This window comes from Trichosurus vulpecula, chromosome 6 (assembly GCF_011100635.1).
Source record: "Trichosurus vulpecula isolate mTriVul1 chromosome 6, mTriVul1.pri, whole genome shotgun sequence".
NCBI lineage: Eukaryota > Metazoa > Chordata > Mammalia > Diprotodontia > Phalangeridae > Trichosurus > Trichosurus vulpecula.
The window spans coordinates 183,674,851-183,694,496 of NC_050578.1; the positions used below are offsets into that span (position 1 = coordinate 183,674,851).

The following is a 19,646-nucleotide window of genomic DNA, read 5'->3' on the forward strand; positions in this document are numbered from 1 at the left end:
CAAACTTACAAAAACAGAAAAACCGACTGGTATATTTTAGACGGGTTTTCAGTAATAACAAATTGAAACAACAAAAAGGGTTTCCTATTTGAAATCACTAGCAAGTCAGAATAGTGTTTCCTTCAACATTTTGGTTAATTGAGATTTTGCTATGCTGTCTTGTTCAATGCCAAGTGCTGAAGGATAAGAGAAATATTTGACGATGCTGTAGGATGGTGCATGGGAAAGTAAGACAGTTTTTAAAAGAATGAAGAGGAGGTTTAAAATCATTCTTCTGAAATGAGATGCAAAACATACTATTTTACATATTATTTGCATGTCCTAGAGCCATTGTGAGCTGTTATTTTGCTAAAGCAATCATGTGAGCTCATTGACTAGTATTTTTGGAGGAAGCATTTGGAGATATCACACCAATGTAAAAAGTGAGCTGCAAATCAAGTTATGGGCTAAACCGGCTTACCACATCATTGATCTTGCATTGCTTTGGATCAGCTGAATAGTCATGCTGAACAGTTTGGTTCTCATTTTAAGGGCTCCATTGTATGTCTTTAAAAACGAGTCAACCCATCAGCCGAACTTGCTGTTAGTGCTACCAATACTGGTTCTGTTACCATTCCCTAGAGAATAGCATTCAATCCCAGATTTATAAAGCAGGACCAAAACAGTCTTTCTTTAAAGCTGACTACTTGTTAATTATAAGATCATTTTATATCTGCTTTAAACCTATAATTTATACATATACGTGAAATTGCAACTTAATTAATCCTTTCATTGTAGGAGTGAAAATTAGAGGGCATACCAACTTCCTTTTTTTTTCCTCAGGGTCTCAGAACCTATATATCCATCACCTTCCCACCCATTTCTCATGACTTGGCAAAAAAAAAAAATGGCTATTTTGGTTTCCCTTCCACCAGTGGGGCCATGTTGTGATAATTGTATCTGGTCGGGAAGCAAGTGAGTCAGATTTTGTTCCTCCTTATCCAGAGTCAACTATAACGAGCATTTTGCAAATTTTACTTATCTTATGATCCTTGGGTGGCCAGTTTGAATTTAGGTGTGCATTTAGTTTCTTGGTCTGCTGACTGGACTATATCCATTTTTTCCTAGAAGAAATGGCTAGACCTGGAGCCATAGCAAACTTTGGCCAAAGGGGCTCTTAGGTAACATCTAATTTCTCTTCCTTAAACAAATAGGCAGCTAAAATATTTCTTAATATTTCTGGTGATGAGCAGGACCGTTCTTGGTCTGAACTTGCCTGTGTTTGATTTTTTTAGAACAATACAAGTCTCCTGCTGGTCTGCAACTTTGAAATTATAGGGAGAAGGTAGGGCCTTTTTTGGCATTCTTGTTGACATTACCCTTGGGGTGCACTTTGATCCATTTTCCCTGATGAATCCTGGCAGGTTCTGACCACTACTCTTTGAAGTCTTGACAATGGTTTTTACTGCATCTGAAACTGGGGTGTCTCTTTTTTAAACTCTAGCAGCCTCTTCAATTGCTGCCAGCCCTGTTATGTCATAGCTCTCCTTTTGGAAAGCAGCTCTGTGGACTGTTGCCACATTGTTCAGAGAGTAGCATTTTGATTAGCAGCTGCTACTGTGCCAGGGAATGGACCTACAAAAACTTTAATGTAGCCAGTTCTTAGTTTGTACAATTTCTTTCCTCCAGTAAGTGACACTTATATGAAATCCACAAGCCCTTGTAATCAATTGGCAAACATTTATTAAGTACCTACTATGTACCAGCCACTGTGCTAGAATTTGCAAAAATAGATGATAAAAATATCAGTGGCATATAGTGGGATCTGGCCTTAAAGATTTAATTTTTTTTCTTTCAGAACTTTGTGCCATCTTTGGGTAGGCAAACACTCCTGACTACATCACTGATCCCAGAAGCCAAGCCAAGTGTGACTTATAAAGATTTTATTCATGTCATTGTTATCGAAGGAAATGTTCGCAATGTTTCTGAAGTTTCAGTTCAGTATTTATGTTCTCAGCCTTGTGTGGTCAATTTTGAAGCCATTGTTTCATCTGAATTCAGAAGCAGCATTCCAGTGTATAAGAAGAGATGGATGAACGAGAAACATCTTCATACTAGGAGAATTAAAATGGTGCATGTGAAATTCCCAAGCATCATGGTTTATAGAGATGATTATTTCATCAGACACTCCATTGCAGTCTCTGCTGTGATACTACATGCCTGGATCACTCACAAGCACAGTGGAGATCTGAGTGCAAGATGGGAAGAAAACTTCTTGCATGCTATAACAAAGAACTTCACTTTGTTGAAATCAGTTCCACCTTTTGAACGCCCTTTCAAAGATCATCAAATATGTCTTGAGTGGAACATGGACTACATATGGAACCTGCAGGCAAACAAGATACCCCAATGCCCTCTCGAAAATGGTAGGTATGATGGCCTTATTCCTTGGTAGGATACCATTTTTTTTCTTCAGATGGCTCTTATCAGGACAGGCGAGCATTTTAGGGTATTAGGAGAATTTGAGGAGAGGAAACTAAAAAAAAAAAAATAAGGTAAACTCCTTCCCCTGAGCATTCCCCAGTCCAGCCTCTCTGCTTCTGCCATCTGTGGGCTGTTGCACACTTTGTTGGGAGGTGAGACTGGAGGGAAGAATGGAAGAGGAGAAAATAAGGAACAAAAATTAAAGAAAGTTACAATAAGAGGGATGCTCTGGTTTTTAATGGCACATAAATGCAGGTGCAAAATTCAAACCACCAAAAAAAAAAAGGAATTAGAGATGATTGTTCATATCTACCTCAAGCACTAATTAAAGGGAAGAGCATTCTGTATGGCCATGGCTATATATAATGGTTTGCTGTAAATGTTCAACAATCAGCTCTTCAGAAAAAAATATACATAAGACATAAGTTTATGTGCATTATTAATATTTTTCTCCATCGTTTTGTTAAGCCTAGAAATCAACAAAACAGTAAATCAAGCCTTGGTTTACCATTTGCCAATTTCCAAGGGTGTAAATACCCATACTAAAAATTTAATGAACAGCTCAAAAGCTGGTTCAAGCCGGCTCCAGCATACCCCTGGCTGTATCTCCATGATCAGCAACCTCTCTGTGATTCCCTAGATACAGCATGTGTGTGTGAGATGGTGATGGAAAGCTAAGCTTGAGAGTTAGAGAACTCTGCATTCAGACAGTGGATGGTCTTTACTTTGTCTCCACATTGGCACTGAGATCAAACAGGAATACCTTGATGCTATACATTTTGAATAGCTTCCTAGATTTCTTACCTAACCCTTTAGCAGTATCTTATCCTATTCCTGAGAAGCCCTGAGAAGGTCCTTTGACCTTGTGGTCAAAGGGCAAAAGCTATGATGCCCTTTGATGGGAGGTAAGCTCCTAGTAACTAGGACTGTTTCACTTTTGTCTTAGCAACTCCAGAGCCTTGTACAGTGCTCGGAACATAGCAGATGCTCAATAAATGTCTGTTGATTGCTTACTCAAGTGTGATTAGAAAGGTATCAAGGTTCATCAAAACATTACCCTTTTCACATGATGCATACTTAGAATCAGAAAATCTGGGCTTAAATTTCAGTCCTATTATTTACTGCTGACGTGACCTTGGGCAAATCACTGTCCCTTGAGCTTCAATTTGCTCATCTGTAAAATGAGGGAGTTGTACTATAGGATCTCTAATGTCTGACCTAGCTCTGAGTCCAATGATCCTGTCATCTTCCAAACTTTGGGGATTACCACAGGCCCTTTGTGGATTTAGAGACACGGACCATTGTCTCCTTTCTCTTGTTACCTATACCTTTGTCACTTGTAAAATAATTCCTGCCAAAAGTCCCATATGGAAAGGGGAGGAAGTTGGGTGTGTGGGGAAGGAGAGAAGCTATAGCACTTTATTGGCACCACCAAAATATTGCTATTTACATCATGAAAAATTAGTCAGTCCATGTGATCTTATTAAATAGTTGGTTAGAGTAAAATTGTCCTAATGAAATAGTACATTAGTAAGATTTATGTTTTGTTTTAATTGTATCTCTATGTGAATGAGAAGTACTCACTTGGTCTTTAACAGATAGCCAGGACTTTGTACTTTTACTGGATTGTAAACATATTGATACCAATGAGAGGAAATCTAATTCCCTTCCTGGGCATGTAATTAAATGTCTGGAATAAATAGGGTCACATTTATTTCTATGATCAATATGTATACTTCATACCATCAGAACCTCATACTTGCATCTGTCTGGAATGCCATACATAGCGGGTACCTAATTTGTTAAGGGGAATGAAGCACAGGGCATATGCAGTACATAGCTTTCAGTTGCCTCCTACTTTGTTATGGCTTAATGATTTCATTTCATGTTTGGCAAATCATATGTTTCTCATTGAAGAATGAATGAATTGAGAGCTGGAAGTTTAAAAATGAAGTCATTTATGAGCTTACTGAGTTCCCAGAGCTTCTGAACATAACCTTAAAATGTGAAATTCTTTTTCTTTATTCCATATTCACAATGCTCAGAAATAGTTCAGTGGGATTTTTCCCCAGCTTTTCTTTGGCACATTACCTTTGGGATTCAAGCCAATATAAACAACCTTAACTCAGAGGAAAACCTTTATAAGTGTTTAAAGCAGACCAAAATAGGGGACTTCTTAACCTGCACCATTAACAGTGCTGTAATGTGCTCCCCCTTCCAAAAAGAAACATGTCCCTGGTATTCTCCCTAAAAGAAAAATCAAAAGAGAAGACAAAATAGTCTTCAAAAGGAAAGCATGAAGACTTTTGTTCTCCCTTATGGCTGGGGAATGGATGAGGTCCAGCCCTAATGTTGTTCACAGTAGGATGGCCTTGTTTGGCTGGTAAGTGAACAGGAGTCAGCTCAAAACAATAAGATGGGATAAAGAAGGCAGAGGATTGATAAATTGTTCTCAGTCAGTGGGACTTCTTTCAGGCTCCGTCCCTTTCACCATCTGATTCCAGCAGCAACATGGCTTTCCTGAGATACATACTTTGTCAAGTGTCTGATGTATTGTGATGGTTCTGCCTGTGGGTTACTGTACACACTGATTTATTTTACTTTTCTTTTGCTCTATAGAAATATTCAGGGTGAGTCAAAGTCTCTTTGCACCTGTGGCAGATTAGTATTATTAGAGAGTTCTTCCCTGCAAATATAAGCAGGTTTCTTATGTTAATTTAGAAGATAGACATGTTGCAAATGCCATGTGCTTATGGACTGTTTTTCTCTACATCTTCTCTAAGGAAAAGCCTGCCACCTTATAATTATATCCTCATAGATGCAGCACTGGAGATTTTGCTCAACCCTTATGACTCCATACTTGTCTATAAGCCTGGAAGAATAATCTCAAATGCTGAAACTCTAAGCCAGCTCCCATAACAAATCCTAGTTTATGTCACCACTCTGCTGGAAGCATTGATGTTAGAAGATGGCCCTGACTCATCTCTCTAAGCTGATCATATCATACAATTAGTTACACAAGATCCCCAAATTAACCCTTGTCTTTCCTTGTGTGGTGGGGTATGTCCAGCCAAAAAAAAAATGCTCAAATAATTAAAACCATTCCCAAATAGTGTGGTGCAGTGAAAAAGCATGGAGCACCAAACTTGGAATGCTAGCACTTGAGCTAAAATCCCAGCTCTGCCACTTACTACTACCCGTATGACCTTGGACAAGACACCGAACCTTTCTGGGCCTCAATTTCATCATTTGTAAAATGAAAGCATTGACTAGCTGACCTCTGAAATTCTTTCTGTCTCTAGATCTAGATCATAATCCATCAATATGAGTCAGTCAATTAATATGCTCTACCAACATGACCCCAGAAAGGTTGACTTTGGTGAGTAAAATCCATTGAAGGTACTTGCCATGTTAGCTTGGACTCAGTTATGCTTAGCACAGTCAGAAATAGTTAGGATGAGAGCATTCGCTTGAAGCTAGGCCTAGTGGCCTGGAATTGATTCAAATATTGAAAATCCAAGAAACACATGCTACACTATTTGATATAACCCACCAAAGGTACCTATTTTTCCATAAGATGTGAGTAAGAAGCCCTGGTCATGACTCCATATTGATTTCACAGAGTCACCACAGGAGAGGAACTCCTCAATTGTGTTAGACACCTTATGACTCATACATTTATTGTATGAGATTCGTAAGGGACCATTGAAACCATCTCGTACAAGCCAAACATTATTTATCTTATTTTTATTGATATCCTTTAGTTTGACCTCACCATTTCCAAATATATACTTTCCCCTTCTTTCCCCAGCAAGTCATCACTTATAACAAATAGCAAAAGAGAAAGAGGGAGTAAAAGCATGTCAATAAAACTAAATAACACATCAGCTGTGTCTGATAGTATACATGATATTCCACACCCATAGTTCCCAACCTCTGCAAAGAAGGGAAGGACATGCAATTTCTTAGCTCTTTTTCCTGGGTCAAGCTTGGTCATTATAATTATATAGTGCTCCCTTTGCCTTTTTTTTATTATTTTTTCAATTTATGTTATTCTAGCCATTGTGTGTATTATTTGTATGAGTTTGCTTTTTCAGTCTGCATTTGTTCATATAAGTTTTCCTATACTTATCTAAATTCTTCATATGAATATTTTTAAAAAAACAATAATATTCCATTCCATTCATATACCACAATTTCTTTAGCCAATTACTAATCAATTTTCATCTACTTTAAGTTTTTTGTTTCCACAAAAAGTCTTGCTATGAATATTTTGGTGTATATGGGCCCTATCTTTCTACCTTTTACCTCCTTGAGGTGAATGTCTAGTAGTGAGATTGCTAGATCAAAAGACAGGCCTTTTTAGTCACTTTTTTAAAAGCATATTTTACATTCCTTTCTAGATTGGGCAGACCACTTCACAACTCCGCTAATAGTATATTAGTGTTTCTGTCTTTCTACAGCCCCTCCACACTAGGTATTTCCATTTTTGTCACCTTTTCTGGGTAGCAGGTGATACCTCAGAGTTGTTTTGATTCATATTTCTATTAGTATTAGTTATTTGCAAAAATCTTTCATACGGTTTATAATATTATAATTACATAATAGTTTCCAATTCTCTCGAGGACTTTGTTAATATCTTTTGACTACTTATCTATTGTGGAAGGGCACTTAGTCATATATTTGTGCCAGTTCCCTATATATCTTAGATATTAGATCATTTCAGAAATATTTAATGCAGTTTTGCCCAGGCAGCGATTTTCCATCTTCTCTTAGTTGCATTCATTTTGTTTGTTCAAAGGTTTTTCAATTCATTGTAATCACAACCATTGATGTTATCTTTTGTAATCACTTCAGCCCCTTATTTGGTTAAACATATTCCCCCAGGCATAGCTCTAAAAGGTACCTAATCTTATACTCTTCCAAGTTTTTTATGGTGTGACCTTTTATGTTAAAGTTACATATTCATTTTAAGCTTTTTGTGGCACATGGTATAAAATCCAAATTTCTCATTTTGCAGCTGAAGAAAATGAGACCCAGACAAGTGAAGTGACTTTCCCAAGGTCATAGAAGTGTTACATTTCAGAATTAAAAATGAAATTCAGGTCTTCTGACCGAAGGGTCCACCCAACAGCATGGCATTGCATTCAAAGCTTCCCATTTCTGTCATAAAACTCTTTTGTAGTCCTCAGAACTCTGTATCAGTTATTTGTAACATGGATTGCTAGAGACTGGATGGTGCCTTAAACATAGTAGATGCTTAAAATGATTAATTTGAATTGCATATCTATGCTTTCACCAACATGTTTTATCACCCTTGGGAAAATGGTAAACCTAAAGGGGTGGCAGGAACTATTAAAGATCCCCTGAACACATTTTGGGGAGATTGGGCACTAAGTCTTGTCATATTTCTAATTGCTTACCCTAGCATTCTGTGCTTAATAGCAGGAACCATTCCTGTTGACTTCCTTATGAGGTGATGTATCAATATTGCCTTTATTGTTTCCATCCAGACTTAAATGAAGATTTATAAGACAAAAACAAATACCTGATGAGACTATGTCAGCACATATTCTTCATTCATTTTTATCACAGGAGCTAATTTTTTCTAGGAAATGTGTAGCTGAATGAGGTATCTTCTTGCCATTATAATTAAGATCCCTGGGCCTGTATAACAAAGCCAATAGGATGGTGTGACATCACTGTGTTGATCACTTGTATAAGTGTACTTCCCAAGGTGACTTGAAAATAGCAGAACCATTAATAGAAAACCCTCCAGAGCCATCTGGCCTTGACTTTTAAGCCAAACTCCCAAGAACCACGAAATGAAATAAGTAATTATTCTTCTCCGACCTCTACAATTCTTGAAGTAGAGTGAGTACCTTGTTATTTCTTTATCTACTAGTATAATACAGAGATAGGCCAGCAAAAAGGTATCTCCCCCTTTGCTCATTAAAGCATTGTTAATTAATGGGGGGGAGATATTATTTATGCCTTGGGGGATAAGGAGGTGCTGATGGTTCAAAGTTTATTATCTTTATTCCTTACTAGTTCCTACTAATGTTTTTTGCTATATTTGACTTATTATCATATAGTGCAGTGCTTTCTAGGATAGAGCTTTGCCCTGAGTGTTTTTGCCATATTAAAGGATTACCTTATGAAGGCCTGCTTGTTCCTTGTCTGTCGCTGATGCCCAGCAGAACATAAATACTGATAAAACTCCATTATAACCAATATCATTAGAAGTTGTCATTTATCAGTAACTTAGATGAATGCTTATCAAATTTCCAGATGGCTCAAAGCTGAGCAAGATAGCTAATAGGTTAGAAGATAGTAAGAAGAATTTTTTTTTTAAATCTCAACAGGCCAGAACACTGGGCTGACTCCAATAAGAGAGATATATGAAAAGCACCACACTTAGAGTCTAAAAATTAGCTGTACAAGTATAGGATAGGGAATGTGTCTGGACAGCTCAGGAGAGGAGAACTGGAATTCTTAATGAACTACAAGTTTGCTGGGAACCTACTATGGGACATGGCTGCCCAAAGATCAAATGTAATCTTAGGCCATGTTAACAGATGAGTAGTGCACAGGATGAGGGAGTTATCATTGTATTCTGTTCAGATTAACTCTGGCAGTCAGATCTGGGCAGGACACAAGCATTGCCTGTTCTATGTCCAATAGTATGCTGGGCTCTGGTGATAATGAAGAGCCAGTCCCTTCCTTCAAGAAACTTCCATTATACTTTGATGATACAAGATGTTCACAGATGAGTAAATATGAGATACGTTAAAAATAAGTCCAAAGTGAGTCAGAGCAGGGAATCAGGAAGTATCTCATAAAGAATGTGGATCTTGAACTGAGCCTTCAAGGTGACCTAGACTTTTCAAGAGGCAGAGGTAAGAGAGAACATTTCAGACATGAGGGATAAAAACTTAAGAGCCAGGAAATGGAATGCTGTGTGTGGGGAACAACAAGTAAGCTAATTTTTCAGGAGCATAGATGGTGTGAGCAAGAGTAATGTATAATCAGCCTAGGAAGAAAGGCTGGCAAAAGATGGTGAGGAGCCTTAAATCCCAGACAGAGGAATATGTATTTATCCTAGAAGCTTCTTGGTAGGCAGAGTTTATAAAGATCAAAGGGCTTGGCCTGTATGATAATCCTGCAAAGGAGACCTAGAAGGGAGTGGTCAGATTGATAGGAAAAGAAATATAATGGAGAAGTGTCAGAAAAGCCAAGGAAGGAGCGAGCCTCTAGAAGAAATGGGGTGACAAGCTGGAGTCTGTTCCCGAGGAGGACAACATGAGTGAAGAGGGCAGAACAGCTTAGAGGAAGGTGTGTTGGACTTGGGAGTCTGGAGAAACCTGAGCTCAGATTCTGAATCTGATGCTATTAGCTGTATGACCTTGGGGCAGTCACTTCAGCTCTATAGATCTGTTTCTTCATCTCTAACACAGGGATAATAATATCTATAGCACTGGCTTCACAATCTTTGTGAGGATCAAACGAGATCACATATATTAAGTGCTTTTAAAATGTGTTGCATACATATCAGGTATAATTATTGTTATTGTTATGTAAGGACTTGAAATTATGTCATATGAGATGAGTTGAAAAAATTTTAGGAATGTTTATCTTGTCAAGAAGAAGACAGTAGTTTTTTTTTTTTTTCCCAAATATTTCAAGACTGTCCTATGGCAGAAGTGTTAAACTTATTTTGCCTAGCCCCAGAGGGCAGAACTAGGAATAAGCTATGCAGATTTCAATACAGATTAAGGAATAACTTCTTGACGATTAGGTAAATGTGGAATGCTCTGACTTTTGAGGTGGTGAGTGCTGCATTGCTAGAAGTATTTGAACAGAAGCTGAATGACCGTTTGTGAGGGATTTGTAGAGTGGTTTCACATTTCAAGTAGGAGTTGGACTAGAAGATTTCTAAGTTTCCATTGGCCCACAGGAAGGATTCTGTATAATTCTGTATTAAGCTATTTCCATCTTCCATCAAATGGACCACAGAAATAATTCTCTGGTAATTTCGTTCAAAGAAATACTCCGCAATGGATAATTTGATATAGTATTTTATCTGATTTCTCTCTTTTCTATAGGAAAGTATTTGTGCATTGTAAGCAGGGAAATGAAAGCTAAATTGTAGTTGAACTCTTCAGTTCTTCTGACCTGTCAAGTGGCAATTACTAATTAATCCCCCCCCCCCTTTTTAACTCTACCTCACATGTAACATTTCAAACAGAAAAACCTACAGAAACTCTCAAAATATTCAGCAGCATACAAAAAAGCCCAGAAACTCACAATGGAATAAATGGCTTTGTGGTATTTGTGGTATTTGGCCAAAAGCACAGAATCTCAGAACTGGAAGGTACCTGGAAAATCCATCTGATCCAACCCGTACCTAAATAAGGATCCTGTCTACAGTACCACCTAGCAAGCGGTCTTCTAATTTTTGCTGGAAAAATTTCTTAGTGTATTGGAACTCACTACCTCTCAAAAGGCAACTCCTTCTACTTTTTGATAGCTCTCATTGTCAGCAGTTTTTTCTTTCTATCAAGCCTTCATCCGCCTTTCTGCAACTTCTACCCTGGTCCTGTGCTCTGAGGCCCAGCCAGACAGTTCCATTCTCTTTGCCACCCAACAGTCTACAGATAGTTGGAGACAGCTATTATGTTCCCTCCCTTGTTTATCCCTTTTCCAAGTTAAACATCTCCAATTCCTTCATCCAGTTCTTATGTGGCATGGCCAAAGTTCCTTCATTTTTTTTTGTTACTTTCCTTTGGACACTTTCAAAATCACCAGTGTCCTGCTTAAAATGTAGTGCCCAGAACTGAAAATAATAATCACTAACATTTGTATGGCACTTGCACCGTACTCAACGCTTCACAATGATCATCCCATTTGGTCCTCACAACTACCCTAGGAGGTAGATGCTATGATTACCCTCATTTTACAAATGAGGAAACTGAGACAAACAGAGGTTAAGTGATTTGCCCACGGTCACACAGCTAGTAAGTATCTGAGGGAGGATTTGAACTGAGGTCATTCTGATTCCAGGCTTGGAGCATTATGGGGCCACCTAGCTGCCAATACTCCATCTGAAGTCTGACTAAGACAGAATAGAAACGCGAAATTATCCCCTTCCTCTTTCTGGTTACTATTAACAATGCCTAAGACTAGCTTTCTTGTGTGTGGCATGCTTTGACTTATTTTGAGCTTCCAATTCACTAAAAACCCAGATCTTTTTCAGATGAATTACTGTTCAGTCATGTCTCCCCAGTCATAGTTGGGAAGTTGATTTTTTAAACTTGTAGTGAAGACTTTATATTTATCTGCATTAAATTCAATCCAACCCATTTTTCTAGCACTTTGAGACTTGGTTTTTTTTGGATCACAATTCTGTAATCCAGCATATTAACCATGCTTCCCAGCATTGGGTCATTTTCAAATTTGAGTTCCTTCTATGCCATGCTGAGCTTCAGCCGGTCCTCAGTCGGTCCTTTTCTTTTCATGGGCTAATTCAGTCCAGAGCTCCAAGGTAGCTGCTCTGTTTCAGCTATAGACTTAGAATGTAATTTCTAGGAAAGTATTAATTTTTAACAAAGCTCCATTGCAGCAAAAATAATTAGGGGGCCTGCAGATTTTGTGGTAATGGGATTTTAACTATCCCCATAAAAATGTCAGTTCATGCTGTGGCTGTCTGCAGGTAAGTGATATACCATTACTGCACTTCTATGATTGTTGGCTTTCAAAAAAACCAAACATTTGCTACATAACTTTTTTCTTAAATCTCAATTGCTTTAATTCTTTTATTATCCAGCCTCACTTTTTTCCAGAATCATAAACTTAATTCTAAACACCCAGGAGGAAAGGGGAGGACCTCTGAAATCTCTCCTAGCCCTGGGACTCTATGTATTGTATAAAGCATATATTCACAGAGTGAGGAGAGACTTCAGAGGGTCACCTAGTCTTTTTTCCTGACTTTGAGGAGGCTGGGGCTACACAGTATTCTTAAAGATTTTTGGTAAAAAATATTCCACTACTTCTCTAACCCACTTAAGAAATGAAGTCTTTTAATATCTAGCCTACCTCCCAGTCCATATAGGAATTTCAAATCTTCTTGTTTTAGGGTCAATAAACATGGGATCCTTTGACCATCTTTTAAAGAGCTTTCAGTAGTACACCTAGGGAACATTATTTGGTTATCCCATCAATTTTCTCTTCTTCATGAGCTCCATTTACTAGGGTTTTTGTCGTCCCCCCCTTCAGACTATTTCTGGTTTCTCCATATTCCTCCTAAAATGTGGACAAAATAATAAGGCTTTGTGCTGTGCTGCATTGTAAGAAATGAGTCTGGTTACATGAAAATCTGGCTTTTCATAAGATGGAGAAGATTCTGGATGGCTTTTGTGTTAATGCTGTTCTTATTGAGGAGCAGTAGCACACTCTGTGCCTAGTGGTTTCTTTTAGTGGACTTGTGATCTGAATGAGTAGTGGTGTGGCTCAGATCCTATTCTGCCATGTATTAATTTATTCATAGAATCACAGAATGTCAGAGTTGGAAGAGACCTCAATGACCTTCTATCTAGTCCAGCCCATCCGTACCTGGAAAAAGCAATCTGCTCTACAACTTATCCAGCAATTGGTCATTTAGCCTTTGCTCGAAGATTTCCAATGAAGGGGAACTCACTGCTTTCTAATAACGTTTATTATGTTACCCTGGACAAGTCACTTAATCTTTCAATGCTTCAGAAAACTCCCTATGATTTCATAGATTCTCATATTCCCATGCTGATGAAATCACAGATCCTTCCACATTTTTTGCACGTTCTAAATAAGGGCTGTCCAACCTTAGGTTTTTATTGAAACAATAGATAATATATTTTGATTTGCCATTTTAGTGAGAGCTCTGCCATAGCTCAGTTTCCTTTACTAAAGCATTTATGTAAATTTCTGTGCTCATAGGTGGGCTACATGCTTTAAACAGCCCTGATCTAAATAAAATGAACAAGAGTGTTGATGATGCTTTTTAAAGATTTGTGGTCAGCTTGGCATTTTGGTATAATCTTCGTCTTGGCATTTTGGCATAGTCATGTAACCTCATGCCAGGTATACCTATCAAATCAAAGTTCTTTCAGAGGAAATGGATTTGGGGAAGGAATTTGAAAGAACAGAGTATGGTATAGTGGGAAGAATACTGCAAAAGGGAAGCAGGGGACCTGGGTTCTAATCCAGGCTCTGCTACTTACAAGCTAGGGGACCTTAGGAAAGTCATTTAACAACTTTGAACCCCAGTTCCCTCATCTATAAAATAAAGATGTTAGACTAGAGCAGCTAAATAGTCCCTTCCAGCGGTAAAATTCCATGGATGATAAAGTTGACTGATTGCTTCTCAATCCAATTAGAAGTAAATAGTAGAAGGGAAGCCATAACATTATCTGTCATAACCCTGAATTTCCAAATTATATGGTTGTTGAAGCTCCAGGCATAAGGTCTGGTTTTTCCATTTCAGAAGGAAATCGCCATTAATTTGGATTTGTTGGACAGAAAAGGTCTGTGAGGTACTTTAAAATTAGTTTAGACCCTCAGGTTGAATTTTTTTCCTACATAATCTTTTATTGCAGAACCCCCTTCCCCAGTTGCTATCTTTTTAATCCCAGGGTACAGGCGACCCACATCAATACTCACTTATGTTACCTTCTTTTTTTCTTTTTCTTTTTTTCAGTTTGGAAACCTTTGTAGAGCCCATATTACTAGAGTCAGGTTGGAAAGCAGTAAAATCCTATTCCCATTTGATAAATGTTCCTACTGCACACTAGATAACTCAACAGCTATTGCTAACAGAAGGTTTCCTAGGGGTCCAATTTAGCCATCTGTCTGTCTTATGCACCACACAACCCCATGGATGCCAAACTAAGGTTCAGCTGACTTGAACCTGATGGGTGAAATTGGTCCAGTTTCTCTAAAAATCCCTTGTGGCATTTCCAGTCCTTTGGCCAGATTTCCTTAGGCAGATCAGAAACTTGAGAGTGCCCATTCCCATGTTGGTGTCTGAATAGGAAAGGTGAGACTGTAGGTCTCCTGTTAGCACTGATAACCACAGAGTTCTCTACTCCCCAATGGGTTGACCTGTTAACACAGCAGGTGGATTTTCCAGAAGCTGATTGCAGAAATTTGGCTCATTTAATGATATTAAATATGTATACTGTTGTCTATGATGTTGCACTGTGCTTTGGTGACTTCCCAGTTAGAACAAACCAGAGATTCTTTTCTTTCTATAACTGGGAATTTTCTGCTTTGATGAGCCAGACTTCTTATGCCCTGGGTCTCATCAGGAGGCTCTGTTGTTTAGTACTAACATTTGCATTTGGTGCATTGCACAGTGGCTCTATCTTCTACTTTCCTAAATGGAACCCTGCTAAATAGAATGATTTGAATACTTCAGTAGAGACAGTTTGTGTTCCCTGTAGGGTTTATCAAACTAAGCTCAAAGAGTATTTTAAGAAAACAAATGAGAAGCAGCAAGAAAACAAATTTTGGAGTCAGAGGATATGAGTTTGAATCCTATCCGTATTACTAACTAGCTGAGACCTTGGCCAAGTCATTTTTTCCCTCTTTGGTCCTCAGCTTTCTCATCTTTAAGGAGGGAGAGTTAGATTCAGAGGTTCTCAAACTTCTTTGGCCTGCCCCCTTTGGCACCCCTCTGGAAAATCTACTTTCTTTAACTCTTTAACATTTTTCCTTTGAAGTTTGTGGCATTTCAAAAAAAAATATAATTTTTTAAGTGACATCTTAAATTTCATAATTTATTGTAAATTTGTGGGGTTTTTTTCCTTCATTGAAATTTTAATGATGCAATATTACATCATGTAACTGTATAATATCATATTATAAACAAGTCATTGCATGCGCATATTCCTGCTGATGCATGCTGGACTTCCCAACAATGTGTGATATGCTCACCTACCAACACTTGCTTGTCAAGACTTGCTGTCAGACTTGACCACTGATTGGTTAGGACTTGCAGTTTGTGTGTTTATTTGGAAAATAATGTAATCACTACAACTTTAACTCTGTTACACAATAAATGAAACATGTGTGAACTGCTTTTCAAAATCTTCTCTTCTTTCCTTATGCTTCTACCACACCCTTATTTTTATTCAATGCCTCCCAATTGCACACAAGGCTACTACTGCCCCCGCCCCGGATCATTCCAACATCCCTCCAAGGGGTGGCATTGCCTACTTTGGGAGCTTATGGATTAGATGAACTCCAAGTTATCTCTCAGCCATAGACCTACCCAGCAATCAATTCAATGACTCTATTTCCCATAGGAAAATGTCTAATGAGTCCAATGACTAGACGTATCTAGGTGTCGGTTGGGGTTAACTGAGTTAACCCAGATCTTCCTTGAAGGCTCTGCCTGTGTATATGTCACTGTGCCCCCCACCCCCAGACACAGAGTACAAATTCTCCCACCTCTGCAGTCATGATAGGCCTGACTTAAGGGATTTGCATGTTAGAGGATGAGGATGTCGAAATGCATTGAAGATCTTTGAACAGCAAACCTGCTACACATAGTCTCCAAGTTAGGATAAAGGAACTCTACAAATCTTAGGAGTTTTCATTATCTTAGGAGTCAAGTTTTGTACAGTTTGGGTTTTTATCCCCATCTTCAAAACTGTTTCCTCTAAGGATTTAGTTTGATGGATAACATGGATTTTTATATGATCATTTAAACTGAAAATTTTTGTTGTTTTCAGATGTGGTCAATATTCTCAGTTTTCCCTATGCATCCAGTGGAGAAAACACAGGAATTGTGAAAAAGTTCCAGAGGTTTCAGAACAGAGAGCTTGAGGCAACCAGACGCCAGCGTATTGATTACCCGATGTAAGTAAAGAGAATATAAACCAGAGGCCAGTGGTGCTCACTGACTCTCCCTGGGGAACTTACTCAGTCTAATGCAGTCTTTTAAAAGACATGTATTTTTTAATACACTCTTTAAAAGGTCAATATCTGTGTAGCCTAAATTAAGGTCTACAAGTCCTAACACCAGATCCATAGACCTGGAAGGCCCAATTTTCCTGAATTATTGTCAACTCTGAGCTATCCTTTGATTTAGTTGAATTGGTTTTATTAGTAGCCTTTTGTTTTGATATGGCAGTCATTTTCAGATGTAGCCACCTCCATCCCTACTCCCATCCAAGTATTTAACCTTCCATTATAACAGAGAAAAATTTGTTTAGTTGTTTTTCAGAGTGTGTCCAACTCTTTGTGACTCCATTTGGGGTTTTCTTGGGAAAGATACTGGAGTGGTTTGCCATTTCCATCTTCAGCTCATTTTAAAGATGAGGAAACTGAGTCAAACATGGTTAAATGACTTGCCTAGAGTCATACAGCTGGCAAGTGCCTGAGGCCATATTTGAACTCAGGAAGATGAGTCTTCCTGACTTCAGGCCCAGTACTCTACTCATGCTGCCCAAAGAGAAAAATAGTTGAATAAAAGGGCCCATATAATGATTGCATCTGGCCAGTGTATATAATTCATTGCAGAGTAGTCCTCCAACCTTTTGCCAAGAGAAATGTTTCATGATCTATTCTGTGGGACCAAGGTTGGTCATTAGAATCGCTCAAAGTACAACTTTATTTTGGTGTTATTTTCATATACATTATTGCTTTTTTTTGTTTCGACAAGAGTAGTGACATCAGGAAAACAGACCTGAGGCCAAGGGCTGATGCCATATAGATTTTAGATGTAGCTTTCTAGTCAGACCTTTTTCTGCCCTCCACTTTGCCCTTCCTAGGTCAGAGACTTTGAAAGTTGGGCAACTTTTGATTTTCTTCATTGATTCCAGTAAAACATGCATTTTCTTTCAGCTAGATTGAGGGATGCCTCCTCGGACTGGATAGATTTAGCAGAGTGATTTAATCCTTCCCATGCTGCTGGGATATAGATAGATCTTAAGTCAGTTTAGTGAGCGTATGTTATTGCTAAGCTTCCTTGTAATAACTTATCTTCATGAGCTTTCTCAGCTGGGTGGTCAGGAGGGAGCTGTGTGGTTCCATCTGTTTGAATATCTCACCACTCATTTTTGAGACCAGACTGTCAAACCCTGGACATTCTGAAGGATTTCAGTACAGGCATACCGTGGAGATATTGCGGGTTCGGGTCCAGACCAACTCAATGAAGTGAATATCACAAAAAAAAAAATGAGTCACATGAATTTTTTAGTTTCCTAGTGTAAATAAAAGTGTTTACACTACTCTGTAGTCTATTAAGCATGTAATAGTATTATGTCTAAAAAACCAATGAATATACATTAATTTAAAAATACTTTATTTCTAAAAAATGCTAACTAACATCTGAGCCTTTAACAAGTTGTAATCTTTTTACTGGTAGAGGGTCTTGCCACAATGTTGATGGCTACTGACTGATCAGGGTGGTAGCTGCTGAAGGTTGGGGTGGCTGTGGCAATTTCTTAAAATAAGACAACAATGAAGTTTGCCACATCGATTGATTCTTCCTTTCACCTGAATACTTAGAGGCCATTGCAGAATTATTAATTGGGCTAATTTCAATACCATTGTGTCTCAGGGAATAGGGAGGCCCAAGGAGAGGAAGAAAGACAGCTGACCAGTTGGTGGAACAGTCAGAACACACATAATATTCACTGATTATGTTCGCCATCTTCTATGGGGCAGTTTGTGGTGCCTTGAAGCAATTACAGTAGTAACATCAAAGATCAATGATCAGAGATCATCATAACAAATATAATAATGAAAAAGTTTGAGATATTATGAGAATTACCAAAATGTGACAGAGACACAATGTGAGCACATGCTGTTGGAAAAATGGCGTCAAGAGACTTGCTCGATGCAGGGTTGACACAAACCTTCGATTTGTAAAAAACACAATATCTACAAAGCGTAATAAAGCAAAACACAATAAAATGAGGTATACCTGTATACCCATGAATGAGGCTCCCTGAACCCTAACACTAATTGTGAATTAGCATTATGATAAATTCAGAGAACTCAACCACTCCCTCACCCATATTTGTTTCAACCTGGACCAATGATTACTAAGTTAAAAGTGTTTGTTAGATACATACTCTTCATAGTACTATAACTTTCTGGTTAAATGTATACTTTATTAATCACAAAATATAAAATACTACTTTTTCAAATGAGATGGCCAAAGTCCAAGAAAAAATAATCACTCAAATTCAATGAGCACCTAACACTTACTAGGCTCTGGGGTTACAGAGAAAAAACAAAACATCAGTAGCCTTCATGGAGCTCATATTCTGCTAGAAAAACTTACATTTGCAATATTTTTTCCCTTTTGGTAAGCTGGAAATATGAAACTAAATAACCAAAATGCATGGAAATACATGAAAACAACATACTCAACAATACAGCGCTATCAGTTGTCATATGATGAACACATATTATAATCTAGTCTATTTTTCTTTAAGATTTTGCCTTTGTAGGAAAGAAAAGGCATCAAAAGTCCTGATTGTGGTGCCATATTATTGTTTTTAGGCACTCAAATTAGAATCAATTCTTATTAAATTATCTTTTACCAGCACCTAAATTTTTATTTCCTCTTTAGCTTTGTAACCTTAATCAAGGGTAGAAACGATTGTCACCTGAGATTCTCAGAGACATACAAAAACAGGGTTTTAAAAAATGTCAGCTTTGAGGTTGGATTTGTACAATGAAACCTCTCTCCTCTGTGGTATAGGTTAATGTGGCTTTCTTGTCTTGAGAAATCATACTTGTTGCTCATCTCCCAAGATAAACTTGAAGCCAAAGTCATCCCTTTATTAGAAGGAAAATAATTTGCTTGATAGCTATTAACTATAAAAACCTGTTCTTGGGTGAGATAAAGAAGTCAGTTTTCTTTCTTTTTTTTTCTTCCCCTTTGCTCTTACAGGTTTACCATTTCAGTATGGCTTTATTTACTCCAGTATTGCAAAGCACATCTCTGTGGGATTCTGTACTTTGTTGATTCAAATGAGATGTATGGCACTCCATCCCTATTTCTAACTGAAGAAGGTAAGTACAACACAATGACCTCAAAGAGCAATTGGAATTTTGTAAGGATTTATCGAAAGGGAAGGCTTTATCAAACATGCCAACCTATCGGCTAATCTCAGACTAAGGAAGTTAAT

The 19,646-nt window shown here is 38.0% G+C and overlaps 1 protein-coding gene across 1 annotated transcript in view; it reads left to right on the forward strand.

The window, feature by feature from the left end:
- The window catches only part of SEL1L3 (SEL1L family member 3), a 124,055-nt gene that overhangs the window by 13,131 nt on the left and 91,278 nt on the right, over positions 1 to 19,646 (forward strand). Inside the window, exons 2-4 of the mRNA XM_036764891.1 lie at positions 1,838 to 2,405; positions 16,233 to 16,359; positions 19,409 to 19,530. Coding sequence (XP_036620786.1) covers positions 1,838 to 2,405; positions 16,233 to 16,359; positions 19,409 to 19,530 — 817 coding nt within the window. The remainder of the gene's footprint in view (positions 1 to 1,837; positions 2,406 to 16,232; positions 16,360 to 19,408; positions 19,531 to 19,646) is intronic.